Source organism: Meleagris gallopavo, chromosome 2 (assembly GCF_000146605.3).
Source record: "Meleagris gallopavo isolate NT-WF06-2002-E0010 breed Aviagen turkey brand Nicholas breeding stock chromosome 2, Turkey_5.1, whole genome shotgun sequence".
Taxonomy (NCBI): domain Eukaryota; kingdom Metazoa; phylum Chordata; class Aves; order Galliformes; family Phasianidae; genus Meleagris; species Meleagris gallopavo.
The window spans coordinates 74427936-74451962 of NC_015012.2; the positions used below are offsets into that span (position 1 = coordinate 74427936).

A 24027-nucleotide genomic window follows, 5' to 3' on the forward strand; every position below is an offset into this window, starting at 1 on the left:
GAGCCACGTGTATTTTTTTAGACTGTCTTACCATTGCTTAAAAGAGAGCTCTTGGTTTATTGATATCAGAGAAAGTGATCTGTTGTGCAACAAAACCTCTAAAATCGCTGATTCAATTTTGAATGCAGCAGTCATAATTTTCACAAGTACTGTAAAGCTGGAAGACTGTCTCCAAATGTTTTATATATTTTGCTGGACATACATACAGCTTATAGCTGCATATCGTTGTAAGCTACAGAAGATGCTGTTTCTTTACTCTTCAGTAATTCACAAAAAATCAGATTTTTCCAACTTTAAAGGATGCAAGTTTTGGGGTTTTATTAGGAGACTTGTTTACCTCCAATGTGCTCACCTTAAAGTACTGTCATTTTAACCTTCCAGCCAGTCTTTGATATTCTTGTGGCTTTGTCTGTGTTTCTGTGTTTGTTTCATTATGCAGATTATTTATGTGCCCTGCTTAGGCTTTAATTAGATTATATTTTCTTTACCTCCTACAGGGAGAACTTCAGTCAAGAATTAGGCACACGTTCAGATTTAATTCAACTTATAGCTTTTTCTCTGAAGTTGACACCAGCTGCCTCTCACCAGCTGTCTGGACTGTGGCACTTGTTACACCTTCATGAAGTAAGAACAAATTTTAGCTTAAATTAATCTTGCAGAAGTTCTCCACAGTCTTTCCCAAATAGATATACCTCTGTAAGATTTGGGCATGCTTCCTTTTTTAATAAAAATGGAAAAAGAAGAAAAAAGAAAAAAAAAACCAATGATTAAAATATAAATAAAATATAGCTAACCCTAAAATAACACAATTCTGTATGACCTAGATTGATACTATTGTTTGACTCTGTTCCTGTGCTGATGATTTTTTTAGGTCTGTGTTGCAAAACAAATAGATTTGAGGTAGTTATTTGATATATTTCCTGCAGAGCAATCTAATATTCCAAAGAAATTGTGGCAAGATCATATTTAGCTACAATACAGTGATGTGTTCCAACAATTGTCAGTAAGCTAGTAAGTTCTGCTCAAGTGCTTTGAAGTAGAATATTGGGTAGCTTTATGTAGATGTCATCTACCTGGACTTCTGCAAAGCCTTTGACATGGTCCCTCACCACATCCTTCTCTCTAAATTGGAGAAGTGTGGATTTGAAGGATGGACTGTTCAGTGGATTAAGAATTGTCTGGCTGGAGGCAGCCCAAAGGATTGTGATCAATGTTTATGTGTCAGGGTGGGGGCCGTCACAAGCGGTGTCCCCCAAAGGTCAGTCTTGGGACCGGTGCTCTTCAGCATCTTCATCAGTGACATAAATGATGGCATCGAATGCACCCTCAGCAAGTTTGTGGATGACACCAAGCTGAGTGGTGCAGTCGATACATTGGAAGGGAGGGAAGCCATTCAGAGGGACCTGGACAGGCCTGAGAAGTGGGCCCATGTGAATGTAATCAGGTTCAATAAGGCCAAGTGCAAGGTGCTGCACTTGGGCTGCGGCAATCCCAGGTATGTATACAAACTGGAGGAAGATCTCCTTGAGAGCAGCCCTGCAGAGAAGGACTTGGGGGTCCTGGTGGACGAGAAGCTGGACATGAGCCAGCAGTGTGCACTTGCAGCCTGGAAGGCCACCTGTGTTCTGGGCTGCATTAAAAAAGGGGCGGCCATCGGGGGAGGGAGGTGATTTTCCCCCTCTACTCTTATGAGGCCTCATCTGGACCTCATCTGGAGTACTGCATCTGGAGTACTGGGGCCTCCAGTACAGGAAGGACATGGAGCAGTTAGAGCAGGTCCAGAGGAGGGCCACTAAGATGATCAGAGGGCTGGAGCACCTCTCCTGTGAGGAAAGGTTGAGGGAACTGGGCTTGTTTAGCTTGGAGAAGAGAAGACTCTGGGGAGACCTCATTGCGGCCTTCCAGTACTTGAAGGGAGCTTATAAACAGGAGGGGGAACGGCTGTTTATGAGGGTGCATAGTGATAGGACAAGGGGAAATGGTTTTAAACTGAGACAGGGGAGGTTTAAGTTAGATATTAGGAGGAAGTTCTTCACACAGAAGGTGGTGAAGCACTGGAACAGGTTGCCCAAGGAGGTTATGGATGCCCCATCCCTGGAGGCATTCAGGGCCTGGCTGAATGTGGCAGCTGGTCTAGCAGTTGGCAATCCTGCACATAGGAGGGGGTGTGAAACTGGTTGATCATTCTGGTCTTTTTCAACCCAGTGCATTCTATGATTCTATGACTCTATTTTGTGCCTATATGCTCTTGTATATCATTTTGAAAGGTTGCAGAGTCATAAAGTAGTGACTGTATTCTGGAAACTTTCTCTTTAAACTCATTGGGTGTTCCACAAACAAGGAGTTCGAGCCAGTGCAGATATCCAGAAGTAAGCTTTTTCTTCTTAATGAGAAGATCTGCAAGTAAAGCTGTGTGAATTTGAAATGGACCATAAGGAATATCTTATCTCTAGTGGGGAAGTTCTTCTGCTTTATTCTCTTTTGCTTCTTTTTCGTTATCCTCAGATCCAGGTTTTTCTTTCTTCATAGATATCCCCTGAAGAAATGTCTATTCTGTCATCTCAGCTAGTTAATGCTGCACTGGCATGCTTTTGGAGCAGTGCTTTCACCACAGATCCTGACTATTGGTTAACTTGGAGACCATTACCTGCAGCAGAGGAGATCTCTTCTAAATCCCATATGAACACTTTTGCGAAGGTTTGTCTCTTCTTACCTTGTCGAGCAACTAGGTTGAAGGCCGTTTTATGAACTAATTCAACAGCTTTCAAAAAAAATGCTATAAATTCTAGCACAGCCAATGCAAGATATGAATGATCTAACTCTTAATCTTTTAATTTAGGGCCCAGGTATTTTGACCCGAGCAGTTTTCTCAAAGTGCTTCTTTGAAATTCTAACTAGCAGCAGCAAGACAAGCCAGTGGGATGTCAGTGGCCTTCCTGTTCTGTCATCATCCCATGTGACACTGGGTGAATGGATGGAGAGAGCACACCAACTTCATGAAGTCAGCACAGCACTGTGGACCAGCCAAGCTGTTGCTTCAATAACCGATTTTAGGTATTATGACCTTCTTTCCACATGTGTGTTACTTAAACCAGGCATGTTGCAGAAGCTTGCTTACCATGTGTAATCTTGTTTCATTCATTTGCCTCCAGATACACAGATTCTAGACTACAAGGAATAATGTTAAGCAGACAACTCTCTGCTCTGGTAGGTCTGGTTCCACCAGATCTTCAAGAGGAGTTTTTGAACTGCTGTGAGAAACTCTTCATGAAGGATCTTGTTTCTTATGAGTACCTTCTCAAGATACTTAGAAGCATCGCTGATCAGGAGTTGTTTCCCAAAGAATTCATGGTTCTTCTGCTGACTTGTTTGGAGCAGTTCTTTGGGGAAGGGCTTAAGGATTTACCAGAAACAGCTTGGAGAGGAAGCCTCTGGGTGAATATTGGTTTGCTGCAAATCCAGCTGTGGCTTCCGCAGACTAGATTTGATCCAGCTATTAAAAGAGAGTACAAGCTCAAGTATGCCAAAGAAGAGGTGAGTGTAGAGTTGTTTTTTTATTACCAACCCTATAAAATATACATTAAAAAAAGTAAGTATAAAATCTACATGCAAGAGTTTGATTTGGGTGTTGTTGGGCAAATTCTTGGTCACAGTTTTCAAACTGTGTGATTTTAATGTGCCTTATTGTCCAAAATGGTGCTGTACCTACTTCGTTGCTGAAACCCAAACTTCAGAGAATGGTTTATTCTTGTCTTTTTAGTTACACCAGCTGGAGTGTGAATGGAAGACAAATGATTTGTCATCCCAGCTGCGTACAGGAAAAGTCTTGAAGACAAAGCACTCTCCAACTACATTCATCCCCATCTCAGGTAACTTTTTAGGCACTCAGGTCTTCTCTTTTAAGCTGGAAACATTGTCTCTGAATGCTGAGACTCAGTTTTCTTCACTGTGTTTGTGTTCTGTAGAAAGTAGGTTTATTGATTTGAAAGTAGCAGTTGGCATATTGACATGATAATTTAAAATACAGAAGTTGTTCTGTTTACCAGCAGAAACTAAAGAGTTGTCAGTATGCATTTCATACTGTCACAAATAAAACAATTAAAGTAGTAACCCTTAAATCTTGAGAAAATTGAAGCTGTACCCAGAAGTGAAAATAGTCACGCATCACATTATGGTAGTTTTGTTAAACTGTGATAATATTAGTGACAATTTGAAATGAGAGGATCACTGTAACTATCACTGTAACCCCTAAAAGCTTCAAGATATACCAGTTCTGCTTTGCAGAATTTTTGGACTAATCTACGCTAAGTAGAGAACACCAGATGCTGTTTTACTGTCAGCCTTTGCCTGTGTTTCTGTGGTTAATATCATACCACATGGAATACATGGTGGAAGTTTAGAATTTGTAGCCATTGTTCTTTGTTTTTAATCTGAAGAGTTTAAAGAGGAAATATTAAGTGGATAATAAGGGCTTAAAGGGGATGATAGTCATTCAAAGCCTATTCTGAATGGCTGAGTTTTACCTGTTGCTTTTTCCTTAATGCTCATAGAGCTGTTAGGAATGAGCAAAAAATAAATCAGTTTATTGGAGAAATGTTGGAAGAATGAGAAGACGGGGTGTATGTGTGGTATATGGGTGTCACTTCTTGTTCTTACCTAATTTACTGTTTTACATAAATTACCAGAATGTTATGAATATTCCATTGTGTTAGTGTGCAGTCTGTGAAATACATTTATTACAGTGTATTTCTGAACTGATCATGTTGTTCTATAACAGGCTCTTGCAGGAAAGAATGCAAAGACTGAATGAGCAAATAAGTAGTCTTTCCAGAAAAAAAGCCTACAGGCCTCCGGCTCCCCTCTACGATGGCTTGTACCAGGAGGCTCACCAGTACATCAACAGCATAGCAAAGGTTTCTTCAGTCCAAGATCTTTTAGCCCGTCTTCTGCAGTTCCTTGGTGGACAAAGACCTAAATCACTCCAGGCAATAAAAAATCTGTTAAGTGAAGAAGCATCTTGGCAACAATCACACCACCACTTCAGAAAACACTTAGCAGAAGAGTATGCTGTATTCCCTGATACCATCATTCCCATGCAAGCTGCCATCTTACAATTGCAACATGGCATGCGATTAGTAGCTTCTGAAGTTTATGCAGTGCTCAATAGTTTTGTTTGTCCAGCTGATCTCACCAACCTCCTTACTTCTTTGTTGCTATTTCCATCTGTTGGCCGCTCTTTTCCCACTTACTTCACTCGTGCAGAAATATTATGCTCAGTAAATTCAGTTGAGGTCGTTCATGGACTTAAAAAGTTCTCTCTGAAGCATTCTGAAGGAGAATCTGAGGGATTACAGAAGTCTTGCCCAACTCTGGAACAGCTCCTAGTGAATGCACTGTTGCATCTTCAATGCCATGTACTATCCAGAGGAGAGATGGACCAGAAATCTCTGCAGCTTTTTAGACATCTGTGTCAGGTAATGTCTGAGGCCTAACGGCCAACATTCTTGCACTGAACAATTACTTTGGTAATTATTTGTATAATGCTCTTACACTTTTTTTTCCGCAGAACTGATGAAAGACAATTTGACATATTACCCTACCTTGCTTGTTAACTTGCTTGTATTTATCAAGTCATGAATTCAAAGCCTCTAATGGCTACTAACAACTCCCCATCAACCACCATTCCACCCAAAAAACCTCACCCAAAAAAAACAACAACAAAAAACCACCCACAAAGCTTTGTGAAAAGTTTCTTTATTAAATGGTTAAGAAAGCCTACGACTTGACCAAGTACTTCACTCCATGCAGTTGAGGTGCTTTTTCTTCACTTGAGAGCAATTTACTAATCTCCCTTCAGATTAGATGGTGTTGATATACAGACTCCAGAGAGTTAAAGAGCCAAGGAAGTTAATTCTGCCTCACTGAAATATTAGATTTTGAGGATATTTTAAATGTTACTTTGGGTCACATTATGCTGCTTTGTGGTTTCCTAGGCAATCATAAATGAGTGGGATGAACAGGAATGCCGTGCCCAAGAGCAGGAGGCAATGGAAAAGAGTTTGTACAGATTCAGAAGTAAAACTCATGGAAAAGGACAAAGTGAGGAAGAGGAGGAGGAGGAGGAATTTAGGAGGAGATTTCCTTTTCATGAAAAGGTAACAACTGTAACTTTATAAAGAAATTCAAAATTTATGTCTAAAGTAGCTGCTGAAAATACGCACTGTAAGTAAAATGTGATGGAGCATTTAAACAGTTCTTACTTCAGATCATAAAAATGTGATTTAGAGTTTAAGGTAGAAAGATAGTAAATATTGCAAAGTTTAATTTTTTCCCTCCTTCAGCTAGCTTATCCTGAGTTGAAAACTGAGTGACAATGTCATTAGTTATTCACTATAAAATTATGGAACGTGATTCCCTGAGCAAATAGGATCTGCTGAGGTTTCATTGCCTGTCTAGAGCAGCAGTCTCCCTGATTGAATCATTGGATTGAAGCTGTGAGATTTTTTTTTTAATGTGCGTTATTGTGTGGCTGGGAAGTTGAGATGTAATAATCGGGATCTCCAAGTTATCAAACAGCATTGAGGCAACTTTGCAACCATTACAACTGCTGGTGCTTGTTCTGGAAGAAATTGTAATTGATCTTTGATTATAATGTAATTTGTAGGACTTTGAAGATATCACAGCTCAGGCAAGTCTAGAAGAAAAATGGAAACTGGAGAGCCTTTGGAAGACCAACTGGAAATTGATAGAGCCCTTTTGTCCAAGAGCTCCATGCAAACTGTAATGATGGTTCATCAACAGTTGTGCTTAAACTTTGCTCGATCCCTGTGGTATCAGCAGAGTCTGCCTTCTCATCAAGCTAAACATTATTTCAGTGCATTTGTTTCCTGCTATCAAACCGGTGCACGTCTGGTGTCGCAGTTCTATCCTTTAATTGGTAAGATTACTAGCAACATTTCAGATATTGTCCAGTTTTAACCTTGTAATAATAACTTATAAATGAATTGTGTAGCTGATCATTAAAGAGGCCAAATGTAGGGGAAATGAAATGCGCAAAAAAAGCTTGTTTTCATTTGTAATGGAACACAGTCGAAGAATAAATCTACAGTATAGTCAGAAATTTTAAGTGCTTACATCTGCATAATCCTGTGGAAGATGATGGACTTGCCAAAATTTTCCAGTCAAAATTGGAAATTAAGTTCATCAGGAAATTTATGTCAGTTGAGCTCCTGTAATTTAAAACACAACAGAAGGATCTTCTTTACTCTGGCACACTTTATGAAAATCATTATAACAATGTGGAAGACCTCAGGATAATATTTTTTGTCGCTTCTCAGAGCAGAACTGTGTGCAGAATACATGTATGTGTGCAATTAAGAAGCAAATAGTGCAGCAGGACTCTATTTCTACAGTCGTTTATTTTTGTGTTTATACCTGAAGTGTAATGTATGTGAATGTGTTGTTTTGTTTTTGTTGGATGACTTTTTTGCAGAGCCTCATTAATAATTTTGTAGTGAATGCCTTCTCAATGTGAATTTATGAACTGAGGAACTGGGATCTCCTTGCTGGTCCCAGCCCCTACCTTTACTGTTCTTTTTTTTTTATGTAGCATTTTGATAAAAAAAGAGGATGTAAACTCAATGTTTTTGAGTGGCGTAGTCATCTATGTTTGCAATATATGACATGCTCCAGTTTGGGATACAGGGAAAAATGAACTTTTCCTTACAACTGAAAAAGATTAATTAATAGCATGTGTGACGTCTTCTTTTTTTGGCTTACTAGGTGCCGAAATGAACAATAGTCTTTTGGGAAGCCAACTTCTAGTTAGCACTCTTCTTCACAATACCTTTTTTGAGGAAATGACTTCAGATCTTGTGCTACAGCAAGATGGCCCATATGACTTTTACCAGCATCCTAACATTAAGCAAGTCCGACAGTGCCAACCTGTACTTGAGAATTTTGCTAAAGAAATAAACAGGTTACTGCAGGAATGGCCAGAGCATCCAGTACTTCTGCAGGTAAGGACAATTCAACAAATGTTTGGGGGAAAAAAACCCAAAGCATTTTAGAATTGCTTGTGTGTGTAAATATGTATATAGATAGGCATAGACCTCTGCACGCATATCTGCCCAAACATCAGTATTACTTACACAGACATTTTGAAGCCCTGCCTGTTTCTTCGTAAAGAGATATTTGGTACTCCTAGCAATTCAGCTTTACTTGTGAAATGCTAAGGAACCTTTACTGCATGCTCTGTTCTTACAGCTTTCATGAGTCTTTGATCTGCCATATTTAAAAGATTTTTGAAGTCTTACACTATTCAGGCTTCTAATATTCCCCAGAATGCTTTTTTTCGTAGTGTTTTAAAAGTTGATATCTTTGTTACCTCTTAAGAGGTATTTAAGTGTGGCTCTTAAGTTATTTCTTGGAGACTAATGAAGAAACTCAGGATCAATTGAAGCTCCTAACATGAGGTCATTTGTGCTCCTTTCTGTGAAAACACTGACATTTAATGAGCTACTAGTAAGCTAATACTCAAATGAAGAAGCAATTGAAAATAAAAATATTCTTACCTCTTTTGTAGTATGGTAATGCTAATACAAATTAACATGAGCATTTGAGTCAGATGCTGTAGTTGAACACTTGTGCTTTATTCTGCAGCTGTTAGTTGTGATTGACAGAATCCAGAGCTTTCCACTCTCTAGTCCCCTCTCAAAGTTCCTGAATGGCTTGGAAATTCTTCTTGCAAAGGCACAGGTAAGAAGAGGGCTAAGGGAAACTTTTCTATCATTTATTCTTCCTTATTTATGTAGGTACCATGATAGACAGCTTTCATTTGTTAATGCTTTCCAGGGTTTGGGGAAGTGAACTGCTCCATGCTGCTGGTTTAAGGAGTTAGGAAGACAATGGAAGAGTACTACATGAGTCTTGCTATACGGACATTAATTTCTTGCTTTCTATAACAAAACTGATCGTTGTTTTGTGTTGTTTCTTCTTGCTTTGTTTTTGTTTTCCCAGGACTGGGAGGAAAATGCTAGTCGAGCTTTGTCCCTGTGGAAACATCTTGACTTGGTCACACAACTGATTATTCAGTGGCGTAGATTGGAGTTGAAGTAAGAATTGTTCTTCCTTATTGCTATTTTTTAGACGCAAAAATTCTGTCTCCATATGGGGACGTGTTCCTATGTATTATTGCCTTAGTCATGGAACATCTTCTTTTTGTGTGTGTGAAGCCACCATAGAGCATAGGTATACAAATAAAAAAGTGATTGAGCTGGTTCCAAATGAGCATGTTCATCCCCATATTGCCTTTTGTGGTGACTGCATATGTACATATGTGCATGCCTCAGGAGGGACAGAAGCAGGACACAACTAGAGTAATTCATAATAATCTTTTCCCAGCCTTCTCCTGTTTTTATTCTGGGGGTTGCTGAGCCTGTAGTGGTTTGTCACTTTAACAATCACTATTAAATTTTACTTTAAAATCATTAGCCAGTCTCCTGTTAGAACCATGTAACATTTTTATGTTACACGGTACGCCACGATACGCCATGATCAGGAATTCTACAAAGTCCACCACATATTTTGTGAAAGAAAATTTCTCAGCCTTGCTCCGACTGGTTTTATTTGACAGTTCCTGGCTCCTTTGTTTTTTCTAGTAATTTTAATAATGACAAAGCCATGATCTTCAGTAGTTGATTTTGTATATTAAGCATATGTGCAGATTATCTCAATCTGCAAAGTCTTCCTTTAGTTTAGCAGAAACAGAGCAAGTGTTGTTTTGGAGATTTTATGATTATGGAGGTTTTATGATTCATGATCTTGATTATTTAATTACTATTTTTTCCTTCTCTTCCTCCACTAATTGGTTTCAGTTGCTGGTCAGTAAGTCTGGATAATATTATGAAGCAACACGTAGAGAAATCCACAAAACACTGGTTCTCACTCTATCAGATGATTGAGAAGTATGTGCAAGAACAGACCAAGGCTGACATGGAAGGTAAGTGCTGTTCTTACACAGATATGTGATACAGTTGCAGCAGTTACTAGAGATGTATAATTAAAATGGCAGAGCTTAACTATGGACTTTTGGGTGTAGTTTTTGTTCCCTTTGCCCTGCAGTAAATTCCATGACTGTGTAACCTCTTCCGTATGGAGTGAGCTTGACTTGGTGTTTTTTCCTGAAGCCACCTGTGTTGCATAGAGTTAAGTTATGTAAGTTGCGTAAGGGAAAAGCTGTCTGTAAAAGGCATCCTAAAGAAACTCACCTGTTAATGGTGTGCTGGGGACATATAAACATTTTTAATTGGATTTGGATTACAGAAAGCTTTCACTTGCAGCTGAAAAAGGCGTCTGACTTTTTAAGCTGTGCATCTCACATCCTAGCTGAAATGCTTCTAGTATTTTGTGTAAAGCAGAAATAGTTCCTTCAGTCCATATACTTTAATACTTGTAAATCTGTCTGCTGGTGTTCAAGTTATGTAAAGGAGAAAAAAAAATACTGCTGTCAGTTTCTAACCCTCCAAAATGTTATGATGTTGTGAGGATGAAAATAGCATTCTCTGGCATAAGGCAAAGCTCTTCCAATCTCAGTAATTTATGTATTGTCTTGACAAATTCAGATCTCTGGGAGATGTCAAAAAAGAACCCAGTGTTTTCACCTGTAGGTAATGCTCTGAAGGCACTGTAATCTCTGCTTGATTCTTCTAAGATCTTTTTCTCTCTTGATTTTGTGGCAGTAAGGAACTGATAGTGGCTAATTTGTAGCATGTAGATTTTCACGATGGCTAAAAAAAATCTGTTAATTCAATATCAAGTATTCTTCGTGCACTTGGTTTACTCTGAAATTGGGCATGTAATTGTCCTCCTTAATCCAGTCTTACTACTACCTCTTTATTCAGTCTCCTTTTTTTGTTGTTGGTTTTTTTTTTCTCAGTACATTTTTTGCTGGTTTTACTCATTATTAATTCAGAATCACCTTTTTTTTTCCCTTTGTTTCGAAACTTGCCCAATAGAAGCCTGATGTTTAGTTGAATGTTTGCAAAGTTTTCACGTCTACAGTTTTCATGCAGTGTTTTATTTTGTTTTCTTCCATCTCCTTTTAAATTTCTGGTGGAATGTTCAGAAACTGAGCAGATGAGCCTAAAAATATTGGTCAACACACTACAGGCTTTCATTGAAGGATCTACACTAGGAGAGTTTCATGCACGACTTCAAGCCTTGCTGGTTTTCCACTGCCATGTCCTACTGATGCCTCAGGTAGCAGAAAAGGGTAAGTTGTTAGCATTAAACATGGTGAGTATTCTTTACCTGGCTGTCATATTCCAGGCTTTCCAAACAGGTGGCTAATGCTGCGTTTTCTTGCTCTCACAAAGAATACCTTTGGTCTGTTATTCTCTTATTTTCACCTAACGTCATGATTACAAAAAAACCAGGCTGCTTTTCTGCTGTTGATACTGAAGAGAATATCCTGTTTTGAAAGATTTTTATTGTCTGTCCTTTCCAGGCATTCTGTGCAGCATCCTGTGGAACCTCTATAATTATTATAAGCAGTTTTCAGAGTGTGTCGAGACCAGAATCACTGAACTTCGTCAACCTATAGAAAAGGAACTTAAGGTAAGAGAAAACTTCTCTCAGACAATATGTTGAACTAACTAGAGGAACAGTGGTGGAGCAGGTATTGAATTTTTGTACAATATCTCTGTTGGACATTGAAATCCATGTTATACTTTACATTTTTATTGACAAGATGATGTTTTTATGGCACGGAGTTGGTGAAAGTCATTAATGTTTGGTCTTGTTTAGCCACGGAGATTCCTACCAAGTAATGGAGATCCTTTGGCTTTCACATTTAAGTATGCATAAGCACCTGGCTTGTAGCATAAGACAGCTATGCAATAATTTGCACATGTACGAAGATGTATTTTAAGACAGCTGGGTCGTCATAGCTGATCAGCTTGAGAGATTATTTTTATATGCAAATACTTCATTATATTTGTATAAATAATCCCACTGATTATTTCTTTTAATAGGAATTTGTGAAAATTTCGAAGTGGAATGATGTCAGCTTCTGGGCTATTAAACAGTCAGTTGAAAAAACTCGCAGGTAAGTCAGAACTTGAAATTAAGGAGCCAGTTAGGGACTGATCATAATAAATGGTAGTATTTTATGCATGACTGTATTTGAAACAGTCTTTGTAGATTTCTCTGACTTAAAATTTGAATACAGAAATGTTTCTTTTACTCATAATGCAGTGGAAATGCTTATTTCCAGCAGCTGAGATATTGCCAGGATTAGATCACTCAGTGACTGTTTTGCTTTCCTTTGATAATTAGAACTCTCTTTAAATTCATGAAGAAGTTTGAAGTTGTTCTGAATGAGCCATGTCGGCCAGCTTTGGTGGAAACTGGTAAAGAAGAGCAGCTGGATTGCTTGCACCAGCAGGAGGAATCTGAGAACAAAGAGGCTAAAGTTCAGAAGCTAAACAACACGCTAAGAAAAGTTCTGTCTGCTAGAACAGATGCTGCCAAGGTGACTGTATTCTTAAACCGAAGTGTAGGAAGGTTGCTTTGTATGTTCTCATCTAAATGCTGTTTTTCACTGATCTATGGTGAAAAATCTTACATAAATGCCAAGTCTGAGTGTATCATCAACTTGTTGGTCTTTTTTTCGTGTTCGGTGTTACGAAACTGCAGGTGGGTGGAAGTGTATCATGGAGAGACAAATACATTCAGTATTGACTTGGCACAATATTTGCACTCTCCTAGAGATGATAGCAGTTGAACATTTTATCTCTTAAGTTACTGGTATATTGTCTGTAACTGTTTATTACTTCTTTACTGGTACACTGATATTGACAAGAGCTGGTAATTGGCACTGATTTCTTTTTGTAAACAAGGAGTTTCCTCACTTATTCAGTACTGAACTATTCCATACTGAACCGAATTTTGGGATTTCAGGAGTTGAGTTTCAAATGAATGTGGAATTTTGCCCTTGTTTTTGAAGCAGTTTACTCTGTGTTAATTTACTGACAAGACGGCCTCAATCAAATGTGTGTAATTAGATTTTTTCCTTAATTTTCCTCAGCAGCCACTAACAGAAGAATGTCAGGATGTTATTACATTTCATGCAGATTCTCTTCAGTATCGCCTGCCTAAACTTACCAAAAAAATGAAGAAAATGTGTGTGACAGTTACAGAGAGTAATTCATTCTTAAGTCTGCTGGAAAGTCTTGACCAGTTCACAGGTTAGATATTTGTGATTTGCATGTCAGTGTTAACTGTTTTACCATGATTGTAAACAGGACATGTGTAGATACGTAGTTCCCTTCACAGACTGTCTTCCCATGGCTGATCAGCATTCTCTGAAGTTTCACATCTCTCATCATTCTGTCTGTCTTCCATGCAGGTGGTATCATTGCTTCTGCAGTTGAACTGCAGAATTTAACATTTGATCAGACGGCAGATAAGGAGAAGCAGAAGTCAGAGGCCAAGCATATTCAGATGCAAAAACAACGGGCATTGTCAGATCTCTTTAAAAGCCTTGCTAAAACAGGTGAGCTTTGATTTTGAAATGTGCTTACTTTTAAGGTATAAAGTTATTAAGCGTTTTACATTTTTGTCAATACATGTAAATACACAATAATAGTATGTTCTTGAAGTTACCAAACCATTAATGCACAGTAGCAAGTAAGTCTCTTTCCCTTCCTGACATGCTAGTCCTTTCATACACCTTGTCTTCTTTGTACATTCCAGTGTATGGGAAGCAGTTGCTTTTTTGAAACAAAAATCTACGTTATCTCCAGTCAAAAGTCACTGCCCGGTTTATAAACAAAAGGGAAGATGAAAGTTCTATACTTGTTCTCTTATCCAGAACTGAAGTTAAATTAACTTGTTTAAGTGAGAGCCTGTCTCTCAGTTGAGTGACTGGCAGAAGTCAGATTGGCAGTGGTGCAGTTAAACTGTGGAGAATGAATGTTCTGTTCATGGGAATCACTGTAGGAACCCCTCTGAGAAGCTCAGTCTCCATTGCTGCCCCTGGTAGTCATAAGGTCAGGGAACTACTCAAGCTGTTAATTGTTGTCTTTTCCTTTGATTATACTGAATTCATCAACTGTTCTTAATCACTGAGCAGTTTAGAAACCAGCAAAGGCGAGCAATCTTGTTGTCTGACAGCAGAAACAGCAGAACAGTTGTCTGACAGCATTCCACCAAGTCACAGCCAGAGGTAGAAACAAACAGAGCTTTGCCAATTTTTTTTTTAATTTTCCTTTTGAAGAGAGTTTACCATTTTTAGTGTTTCTCATGGAAGCCACAGCTTTCAGTCTGCGGTGATTTTAAGAACGTCAAAAAAAATATCGGTATCAACTCACTCTCCACATCCTGGCTGCAGATGTTAGGTTTTAGAAGTATATATCTGTAAATTATTCTCTTAGGTTTTTTCACACTGTCACATGCCTTACAGGTTGAAGGCTTTTCTTTCTCTAGACTGCCACCACAAACTTTTTATGTATGCAAGTCTATGTTTACCTTATTTCAGCTGTGTTCATTAGCTGAAGATAGCTCAGCTATGATGTATTATTTTATGTAGCTTGGAAAATGTTCAAAGGCTTGTCAGGATTACAAAGCATAAGGAAAAAAATCATACATTGGAGTTTTTGCATCTTAGTGTCAGCTACCTGACTCAGATTTTCTTCATTTGAAAGAACGAGGGCATAAAAAGGTGTATTCAATTGTCATTCCAGGCTTGTCGTACCGAAAAGGTCTTTCTTGGTCCCGTTCAAAAGGCTATCATGAAATACTCTGTGTACATCCACTGGACTTACGTAGTGCCTTAGCTGTAGTGAATAATATATGTGAGCTGGATGCCACGTACGTATACAGAATTTTTAACTCTTGCATTGTATGAGTCCTATCCTTATTAGGATTTATTGCATGTGGATTTAGATGGGAATTTTTGGATATTACTTTATTTACATTTGTCCCCTTCTGTTTTGTCTGCTTGAAAGTCCTGTATGTACTGTACAGGCGCATAAAACTTAGAGAGGATTGGGTTTGTTTTTGGTGTCTTTTTTTTTAGCGTTGGATTGTTTTTAATTTACACTTCAGACAACTTCGCTACCATTTTTACTGGTTCAAAGAATTCAGTTAACCCACTGTAGCCCAGCTTTGCTTGGGACAGTTTGTTAACATAGTTAGTGGGTAGACTGCTAATGACTTAAAGATCAATTACAATTTACAAGGGTTAAGTCATCAGTTGTTTTGTTTTCATCACTGGCTAATGGCATATTTCTTGAGAAAATGCATGGACTTTTAGAGTGGACATTTGTGCAAAGTCCTGTCTAGATGGAAGATGTTCCTTCAGTTGTTTTTCTGGTCTTTCAGGAAGCAAGTGCTCAGATCTGGGGGTTTAGTTTATAATGTGTTCTGGAAGGGCCAAAATACAATCTTTCTTATCACGATTAATTTGGCAGCATTTAAAAAAAATGAACAAACCCACAGTTTAAGCTCTAAATGATATTCAGAGATTTGGTTTCTGCCTTAGATTCCCATATGGCTTATTAAAAAAAAAAATAATAATAATTTCTCATGACTTAAATATTTGTTGGGAAAAATAAAGAATTGAGAGCTCAATACATGTGCAAAATAACAAATTGTAAGCAGATCTTTTAGGTTGAAGAGCTGACCTAGTGGCTCTCGTGTGCTGAGGTACTGAAATGACTTACCTTTCTAATACCAGTGTTTTATACTCTGTCAGGTTTGTGGCAGAGATTTCCTCTGCCTGGGATGGATGCCAGAAGTACTTCTATCGTTCACTTGCACGGCACTCTCGACTTCAGACAGCATTGTTGGCCCCTGCCAAGGTAAAGCAACTAAAAACAGGAATCCTACTTCTGTTATCTTTTACTGGAATCTTCTAGTAGTAAAAGGGTGATGTGAGATAATGCTTTTTTTTTACTATATATATATATATATATGATAGAAAATATTTGGGAGACAAATATTAAATTCAGCATTTTAAAACATGTTTTTTAATAAATAAACGATAGAATGAGCAGATTGTTCATTAACAATCTGTGTACAATATTTCCATCCCATCAGTTCACAAATTAAAACTTACTAGGAGAACAGAATCAGGATTAGCGATCATGAAAAATCTGTTGAGTTTTATACATTGGAAATAACTGAAGACTATTTAACACAAAACATAACAATACATTGCCTTGCTTAGAAATTGATGTAAAATTGATAGAAGGAACAGATGAGTTCTGCCAAGTCTGTATCACTTTTCCAGGAAATGGGGATCTCTTCCAGATGATTTTCCTCACACTATAGTTTGCACTTCATTTTACAACATGAGATGGCAAATATTACAACTGATAGTTGAATAAATAATGGAACATATCTGGGATTTGTTTTGCTTTTTATCATCAACATTTATTCTACACTTGAATTCAGGATACTTTAATTAAAAAGAATGAAAGTAATTGTCAGTAAATCTGGTGAAATTAATTGTAGCAGTGTTTATGGATGTAAAAATTTAAGCTTCTGGATTCTCCTCTTGGGGTTTATGTATCAATTAGGTCACTTTTTGAACTCAATTCCTGATAGGAATTGCTGCAGTGGAAGTGCAGTTTAATACTACTTTTTGCAGAATGTACTTGCAAATCGGAGTTCTGTGGAGAATATATGAAAGATGTAAAAGATTGAAGATAGTGGAAAGTAATAACTATGCTTTGTCTGCATTTTAATACTTGCTCATTTAAACCTTAGCCTTTCACTCTGTTTAGTGAAATGGAATGGAGGCACAGCCCACGTTGCTGTCACTTAATCTGCTTATTAAACTGTTGTCTCCCTTCCCTCCTGTTTCTCCGTGTTTGTTTTCTTTAGGATATTGGACTAGGTAGTGTTGAGAGATGCAAAGGATTTACTGCACACCTCCTCCAGTTGCTTGTCAGACAGAGACAATCTCTTACTGCCTTGACAGAGCAGTGGATCTTACTAAGGTATTTTGCATTATACCATTACAGCCTTATTTAAGTGTTCATTACAGAATTATTGGCAGTAAACTATTCCATTCAAGAAGGACAGAAAATAATATGGTAGAAAACAGATTCTTCCCCCTCCTTTCTATTTCTCCTCTCAATTAAGCCCAGATGGGGGTGGGAACAAAGGAGTGTATATTTGGGGTGGGGAAATAAATATTGTTTATCACATCATTGCAGCTAGCATGTTGGAATCAGAATAACGGGAAAAACAAGTTAGATGGACATGAAGGCTATAAAGTAATTATATATGATTGATTGCACTATTAAACCTATAGATCATTGAACCTTTCTCATTTGGTATTGGCCTAAGTTAATTTTGGCTATATTCACGTAGTTGATTTCTATTCATTTTCAAAATAAATAATCTAGATTGTCCTCTGGGCCAAAATGAAGAAACCTCAACTGCCCAAGAAGGAACATTCTTGAAAGTTGGGAGATAATAGGATGTGTTGACATGGTAAAAGTGTGTAGGAAGTCTCTATTACTTGATGGAATTTCTCCCATTCTATTTCACTGCAAACTCCACTGTTCTGTGTATTTCTGCTCATCACTGATGACATCTGTTAAACTTGAAGTTATGTCAGAGACTTTCCTTTGTACAGGGAAGGAAATCTGTACTGGAGATCAGTGGTGCAAAAAACTGCGTTAACTATGTTATTACTAAAATAATAATAAAACAGTATCAGTAATAATAAAACAAATTCCATATGCATAAGTCTCATTTTATGTGGAAAATTAACATGTGAGTGTCAGGACTGGAGTCTAAGGATTATTTAAAAGGTTGGTGTTGACTCTGAAAAATCTCACCAAGGCCTGTTTCTGATGTGAATCAAACATGCAAAAAATCAATCAATAAGTTTTTAAATGTATGTGTATATCCTTTTAGTTTTCCTGGATGAAGTTTGACTTCTGCTGCTTTCATATTACCTAGAACTTCTATGAACTTGGTGTGAATGTTGAGCTTTAAAAAGAGAAATGTAATGTAAAACTGTTGTTATGAGGTTAATTCTTTCTTCTTAACCAGGAACCTTCTGAGTTGCATCCAAGAGATAGAGAAGAGATTGAGTGCTGACAAAGAATATAACGTAGCATTACCTCCTCAACATAGTTTTCAACACTGGACTGACAAACTGCAACAACTTTCCATGCAGTGTGTGATGGTTCTTGAGGAGCTGTCTTGGTTTATTCAGTGCTGCCCAGCAGAAGAGCTAATGAAGTGCAGTGACAGTGAGAGGACGGATGTCAAAGGAAGTGTTCTTCTGAGTTCAGGACCTGAAGAGATGCTGGGAAATGTTGTCACAGGAATACCTGACCGGATTCCCTCAGAACTTAAATATCTGTCTCCAGTAACAAGTGAGCAACTGCCTCCTGGATGCAGGATGCGAAATAAGGATCAGCTGTGGCTGCAGCTGTCTGCACAATTGGCAGCAATGCTGGCACGTGTGAAGGCAGTGAAAACAGAAGTGGACAAAATAAGACAACAGCCGAGTGAGACCTTGTTTTATTCCTGGTGAGTTCTACATCTATATAAGCTGAATTTCTGTATACTGTATGTTCATATTAGATGTGTAAAGTCATCCTGAAAGTTGCCTTAGCATGTCTTAAAAGGTATTGTTTAAATGTTCTTGAAGCTTGTTTCTGTTTGTTTTTCTTTCAAACTGCAGTGTCTGGCTTTTCAAACAACTGAATGCAGACCTTCTCTCAGTCCGCTGAGCAGTCAGGAAAAGATGGGTCCTTCTCAGTTTCTGTTGTTGTCTTTGGTCCCTTGGATTTCATCCCCTTTGCTCTTCAGTTAATGAATGATGTAGAGTCAAATGTAAATTAATAGAAGAAACTTATTTAAAAAGAGGCCTGAAGGCAGCCTATTTTATATCAGAAGAAAAGCTGTAGTCTTAATCTGAGGCATTCTTTCTTCTCTCAGTATTATAATCTATCTTGTTGCAGGAGAGATTTTGAAGTTTGCACATCAGCTATGACTTGTCTGCTGGAAGTGTCAGCTCAGTTACAAGGTGTAGAGTCCCTGTTTCACCTGGATGAGGAAGAGGGGCCAGCTGCAGATCAGATGGCTGTAATAAAGAGCCTGAAGTATATACAAGAGGAAATTAATAGTACATCTACAGACTTCACAGTTTGGAGAAAGCAGCTTCTTGCTTCCAAATCCAACTGTAATGGTAAGGACAGTTCTCTACCAATTTTGTAGTTCAGGTAAAGATACAAAGAATTAATTAGGTTGATTATTGCAGAAGATTGCTTATTCATTGCTGTTGCCATGTGTTCACTTGGATATCCACAAACACTTGATGAAATTCAAACTGGGAAAATTTAGTCTGAGTTGACGTTGTGCAGTAATACTTTTCCTTTTAGTTTCTGGTGCCAGCAGTCCTTGTGTTATAGTTGTAAATCAGAACTAGCAAGGGTTTGTTAGTACAAGCTGCAAATGCATATCATATTCCTTGCATAAGAAAACTTACAAACCAGTAATTCAATGTGTTTCTATTCTAAACTGTCTGTGTTATGATTCAAAAGGAAATAAAGAGTCTGATGAAGAATTTGTGGAGTGCTTCTCAGCTCAAGTGGAAACAGTTATCCATGGTGTTCTGTATGCCATCCAGTGTTTGGTAGAGAGAAAACAGAAAGGTGAAGAAGGAGAAAAACCTCCAGAGGAAACCGGTGAGATTGTTAATTTAGTCAAGGGGTAGTGAGAGAGTTTGAACTACTTGAACCTAAAAATACCAGTACCCAAGGAAATTTCCATTTCAATAGTTGTGCCCATGAACAGATAGCATGGACATTTCTTGTTTGGTATAACATTTTAGAATATCAGATGTGACATCCATCTCTTTTTTTGCCCCCTGTGTTTCAACCAAAGATGATACAGCGTCATTGGACATGATTAAAGCAGGACATTTAACTAAACTTCTGGATGAAGATATTTCTGCTGATGTGGAATCTTTGCATGTACAGAAAGTAATTTCAGCTGTTTCAGAACTGATGGAGAGCCTGAAATCTTATGGAGAAGATTGCACCTCAGATAAACATAAGGTAAAATTGTTTTTCTTGAAAGCTTTTTGGCTCAGGGGTCTCAGTAATTCGAAATCATCAGCTGTGGTGGTTTAACGCAAATTATTTCTTATTGTTCATTACTGTAGAACTAGAAGTATGTGTAAGAACATAACTGAATGTAGATATGTTCTTTTGTAATGTAAAATGCAGATGGTCCTTTAATAAAAAGGAAAAACATTAATTTTTGTGAAAAAAGCTCTAGGAAATTTATGTTGTGTTTAAATCTGCCTACTGATATTTCTGGCTTGAGCGTCTGTTTCCAGTCTATCATAACCCTCTGTGAGGTACATCTCAGTAATTACATTATCATGTTTGACAGCTGTTCTTTGATTTTATTTTATTTTATTTTTTTAACTGCAGTTCTTCAACCAGTCCTGCTATTTGCTGGTGCGTCTAAAGCCCATGCTCTGCAAGTTTTCAGATCTTATCCTGTTCTACCTCACTATTTCACTGTCATCTCACCGGAGTACTGGAAAACTGCTTTCTGTTCTAACTAGTATTTTCACAGAGCTTGCCCAAAAGGTGAGTTATTAGAGGTACAGGTGGATGTATGAAAAGCATATTCTTAATATATACACTTAGTTTCAATGTAAGAATTGGGTAAAGATGTAGTTACTGGTACAGAATGACTTCTGTCTGCCTTTATAGGGGTTTTGTCTGCCAAAAGAATTACAGGAAGATGAAGCTGGAGAGGGAGCAACGCAATTTCATGATTATGAGGAAGCTGGTATTGGAGATGGGGAAGGCAAGAAGGATGTGAGCGACAAAATAGAAAGCGAAGATCAGGCAAGTTGTTTATTTTTAGGAGAGGGGTTAAGGGGAAGGTGGGAGTAATTTTAAATAAAACTGAGACTATATGCTAAAGAAAGGCTGCTTCTGTTTACTTGTAAATACAAATGCAAGAGTTTTTAGCTATTTTTGTTAAGTTTGGTTTCGCTAGAATTTCTTTCCTGAGCAACTTTGTTACCTGTGCTATTGTTAAGGAATGAAAAGTAATTTATGCTGGCTCTGTGTCAGCGTTGAAGGTCAGTTCAGCCATATTACTGAACATATTGTGTAGAAGGTTTGAATGGTTTTGAGGAGGAATATGCAGAGTAATAGAAAATGCCAGGCTTTAGCTTGATGTGTTTGGGTGGAGAGACAGCTCACATGCAGAAGTTGTATAGTGTAGTTAACATGAGTTTGCCTGGACCTTCAGTTTGAGAAAAGCTAGGGTGAGACATGGAAAAATTCCTTTGATGGCTTTCTGGGAAGTAATGTTGAATGGAGAATGCTAATAAGGGGCCCAAGATAGTTGATCCAGCTGGCTCTGAGCTGGTCTTTACTGGTAACTTCAGTTCGCATCAGTTACAATTTATATTTAATATCAGTAATTGCACTGAAGAAATGAGGAGCTAACTTGAAAATGACCGGAGGATAGTGCAGATAACCTTATGTGAGGTTATAGTTAGGCTATCTACTAATGGGACAGTTCCTTCTCTTGAACAGATGTGATAATTTTTCCTTTAACCCAGCTTTATGAGTGCACAAAGACCTCAAAACTTGAGAACCATGTTGTGAAAAAATGAAGCACATTAGATGTTTCAGGTTAAAAAATATATATATATGTGAAGTTGCTTTCAGTCTCCCAAGTAGGTTAGCTTCTATCTTTCTATGTTACTGTTGTAGTACTTCATGTAAGCTTAAAAATATACACAAGGTTCATTGCAACTTTTGTCTTTACCAATAATTCAGATAGAAGACAGTTTTAAAAAGGGTGAGGAGAAGGAGAAAGAGGATCAAGATTCTAAGCCAGATATTGAAGGAGAAGACAATGCAATTGAAATGTCAGAAGACTTTGAAGGAAAAATGCATGACGGAGAACAGGAGAAAAAAGGTTTGATCCTTTCACTAAGGCAAACTTATAAGAAGTATAATAGATCAGTCCAGTGGTTGATACTTTTATGTATTGATGCATATTGATCAGCAATGCTGAAAAGTCAGCATTCAGCAACAAAAGAGTAGTGCCATTTATACATGAAAATTAAGAAATCTTAATCTGAACACTAGGAAATGGAAGATTCTCTTCTGTGGAGGTTTTGGATCAAAGGGAGCTGTTTCCTTTTTCCTGTTGTAAGATGACCCTTGGGCAAGTGTTAAATATGGATCTGTTGAAGATCAGCAGAACACTTACAAAAGAAAATGTGGCAGTAGTTAGCTTCCCTGGTCACGTTTTAAGTTATGGCCAATTTTTAAGCAGTGGCAATAATTCACTTTTACTAAATGTTACTTTTTCAATTTGCTAGTAGTCCAAAAGGTAGCAGTTCTTGCACTTCAGAGGGTAACACCTTGAACATCTGCAACTAACATGACTTACAAATTAGAGTAGTGTTAATCTGCTCAAAAAATCTGAGAAGTGCCAAGAATAAGCTCTTCAGCACAAGAAAGGACATTCTGAAACTAGTGAAGTGAAATGGACCTTTCCTCACCCTATAGTGCCAAAACATTTGGAAAAAGGAAGTGGGAGAGGATAAGGATTGGAGAATTAAAATAATCCACATTTTTAGCATTTGCCACTTGTTAGAAGAATGTTGTGTCTGTCTGTCTGTCCAGGAGAGCACGCTGAACCATCTCGTTAGATCCCTGCTCTTCTGGGTGTCAGTGCATGCATGTCTTGTTCTGCATTGCTCCATTAAATCCATAGAGTGATGAATTTCAGGTGTGAAATGTGACTGCTTGTTTGTTTGCTTTACCTTCTCTGTACTGAGACATATCCTGAACTATACACAGAAAATGATGAAAAATCCGATGAAGAGGAAGAGCTGGATAAGCAGATGGGAGATCTCAATAATGCTGAAGCTGATGATAAACTGGATGAGAGGCTTTGGGGGGATGAAGATGATGATGATAATGATGATGATGAAGATGCCAGTAGTAAAGCAGAAGAAACTGGGCCAGGGATGGATGAGGTAAGAAAAAAAGTGATAGGAAGTAGAGTATCAAGGGAATTAAATTCTCTTATGACCTAGACAATGAATTCCCTTACATTGTGGGCTCTTTGGTCTTGGAAAGGGATCATTTGAGTATATCCTAAATTATTCAGTGTTGTCTTTTTTTCTGTAGGAATTGATGTTGGGATGTTGGGAAGCAGGTAGCATAATTGAAGTTTCTTTCGATTTTTTTGTTTAATAGGAAGATTCAGAGCTTGTTGCAAAAGATGACAATTTGGGTACAGGAAACAAAGATAATAAAAAACAGCCTCCCAAGGATGAAGAAACAGAAAATCAAACAGAAGACAATGAAAACAAAGAGAAAATCCACGAGCAAATTGATGAGGTAAAAATTATTTGGACTACATGAAGTATTTTGATGCTAAACCGTATTTATTATATATATTCTGTTGCTCACATCATGCTCTTTATTTTAATGGTGAAGTACACTGAGTATTTCATTTCAGAGTCAATAATTGACCAAATTGTATCGTTATATGTGTATTTTCTGAGGTGTAGCCCCAAAATCATTTTATTTGCACTAACCTGAATGTGTAATGGCTTCCAAAACAGGCTTTACACTGACTTGCCATTTTGATGGAGAAAGCTAGAAAGTCCTTGATCTGTTGTGAGTAGCAACAGAAGCATTCAGTGGACTCATTCCAAAAATCTGCCTATAATATCCCTGAAGATTCTGTATAGCATGCAAGAGTTTAGATTCTGCTTAATCTTTCAGGAAAATAGTATTATGAGCACAAAGTATGCTGTTTCAAAGAAATACCAATGTATATAGATGGTGGTAGTTACACCTTGGTGAGCAGCTGAAATCCATTGCATCTCTCATTCCCCCTCCTGAAAGGGATAAGGTGAGAAAATACAGTGGAAAAAGGCTCAAGGGTTGAGACGAGGATAGGGAGCTCACCAATTACCACCACAGGCAAAACAGA

At 37.9% G+C, this 24027-nt stretch overlaps 1 protein-coding gene across 1 annotated transcript in view; it reads left to right on the forward strand.

Moving 5' to 3' along the window:
* The window catches only part of MDN1 (midasin AAA ATPase 1), a 93751-nt gene that overhangs the window by 54467 nt on the left and 15257 nt on the right, over positions 1 to 24027 (forward strand). The window contains 32 exon segments of the mRNA XM_010707625.3: positions 498 to 624; positions 2530 to 2697; positions 2840 to 3054; positions 3153 to 3534; positions 3761 to 3821; positions 3824 to 3869; positions 4778 to 5474; positions 5994 to 6155; positions 6665 to 6704; positions 6707 to 6937; positions 7783 to 8018; positions 8662 to 8757; positions 9019 to 9113; positions 9876 to 10000; positions 11126 to 11272; positions 11507 to 11616; positions 12033 to 12106; positions 12337 to 12532; positions 13088 to 13247; positions 13409 to 13555; positions 14745 to 14871; positions 15758 to 15863; positions 16891 to 17006; positions 18073 to 18558; positions 18993 to 19219; positions 19575 to 19718; positions 19918 to 20090; positions 20472 to 20633; positions 20760 to 20897; positions 21846 to 21987; positions 22881 to 23059; positions 23283 to 23426. Of these exon segments, the coding sequence (XP_010705927.2) occupies positions 498 to 624; positions 2530 to 2697; positions 2840 to 3054; positions 3153 to 3534; positions 3761 to 3821; positions 3824 to 3869; positions 4778 to 5474; positions 5994 to 6155; positions 6665 to 6704; positions 6707 to 6937; positions 7783 to 8018; positions 8662 to 8757; positions 9019 to 9113; positions 9876 to 10000; positions 11126 to 11272; positions 11507 to 11616; positions 12033 to 12106; positions 12337 to 12532; positions 13088 to 13247; positions 13409 to 13555; positions 14745 to 14871; positions 15758 to 15863; positions 16891 to 17006; positions 18073 to 18558; positions 18993 to 19219; positions 19575 to 19718; positions 19918 to 20090; positions 20472 to 20633; positions 20760 to 20897; positions 21846 to 21987; positions 22881 to 23059; positions 23283 to 23426 (5659 nt within the window).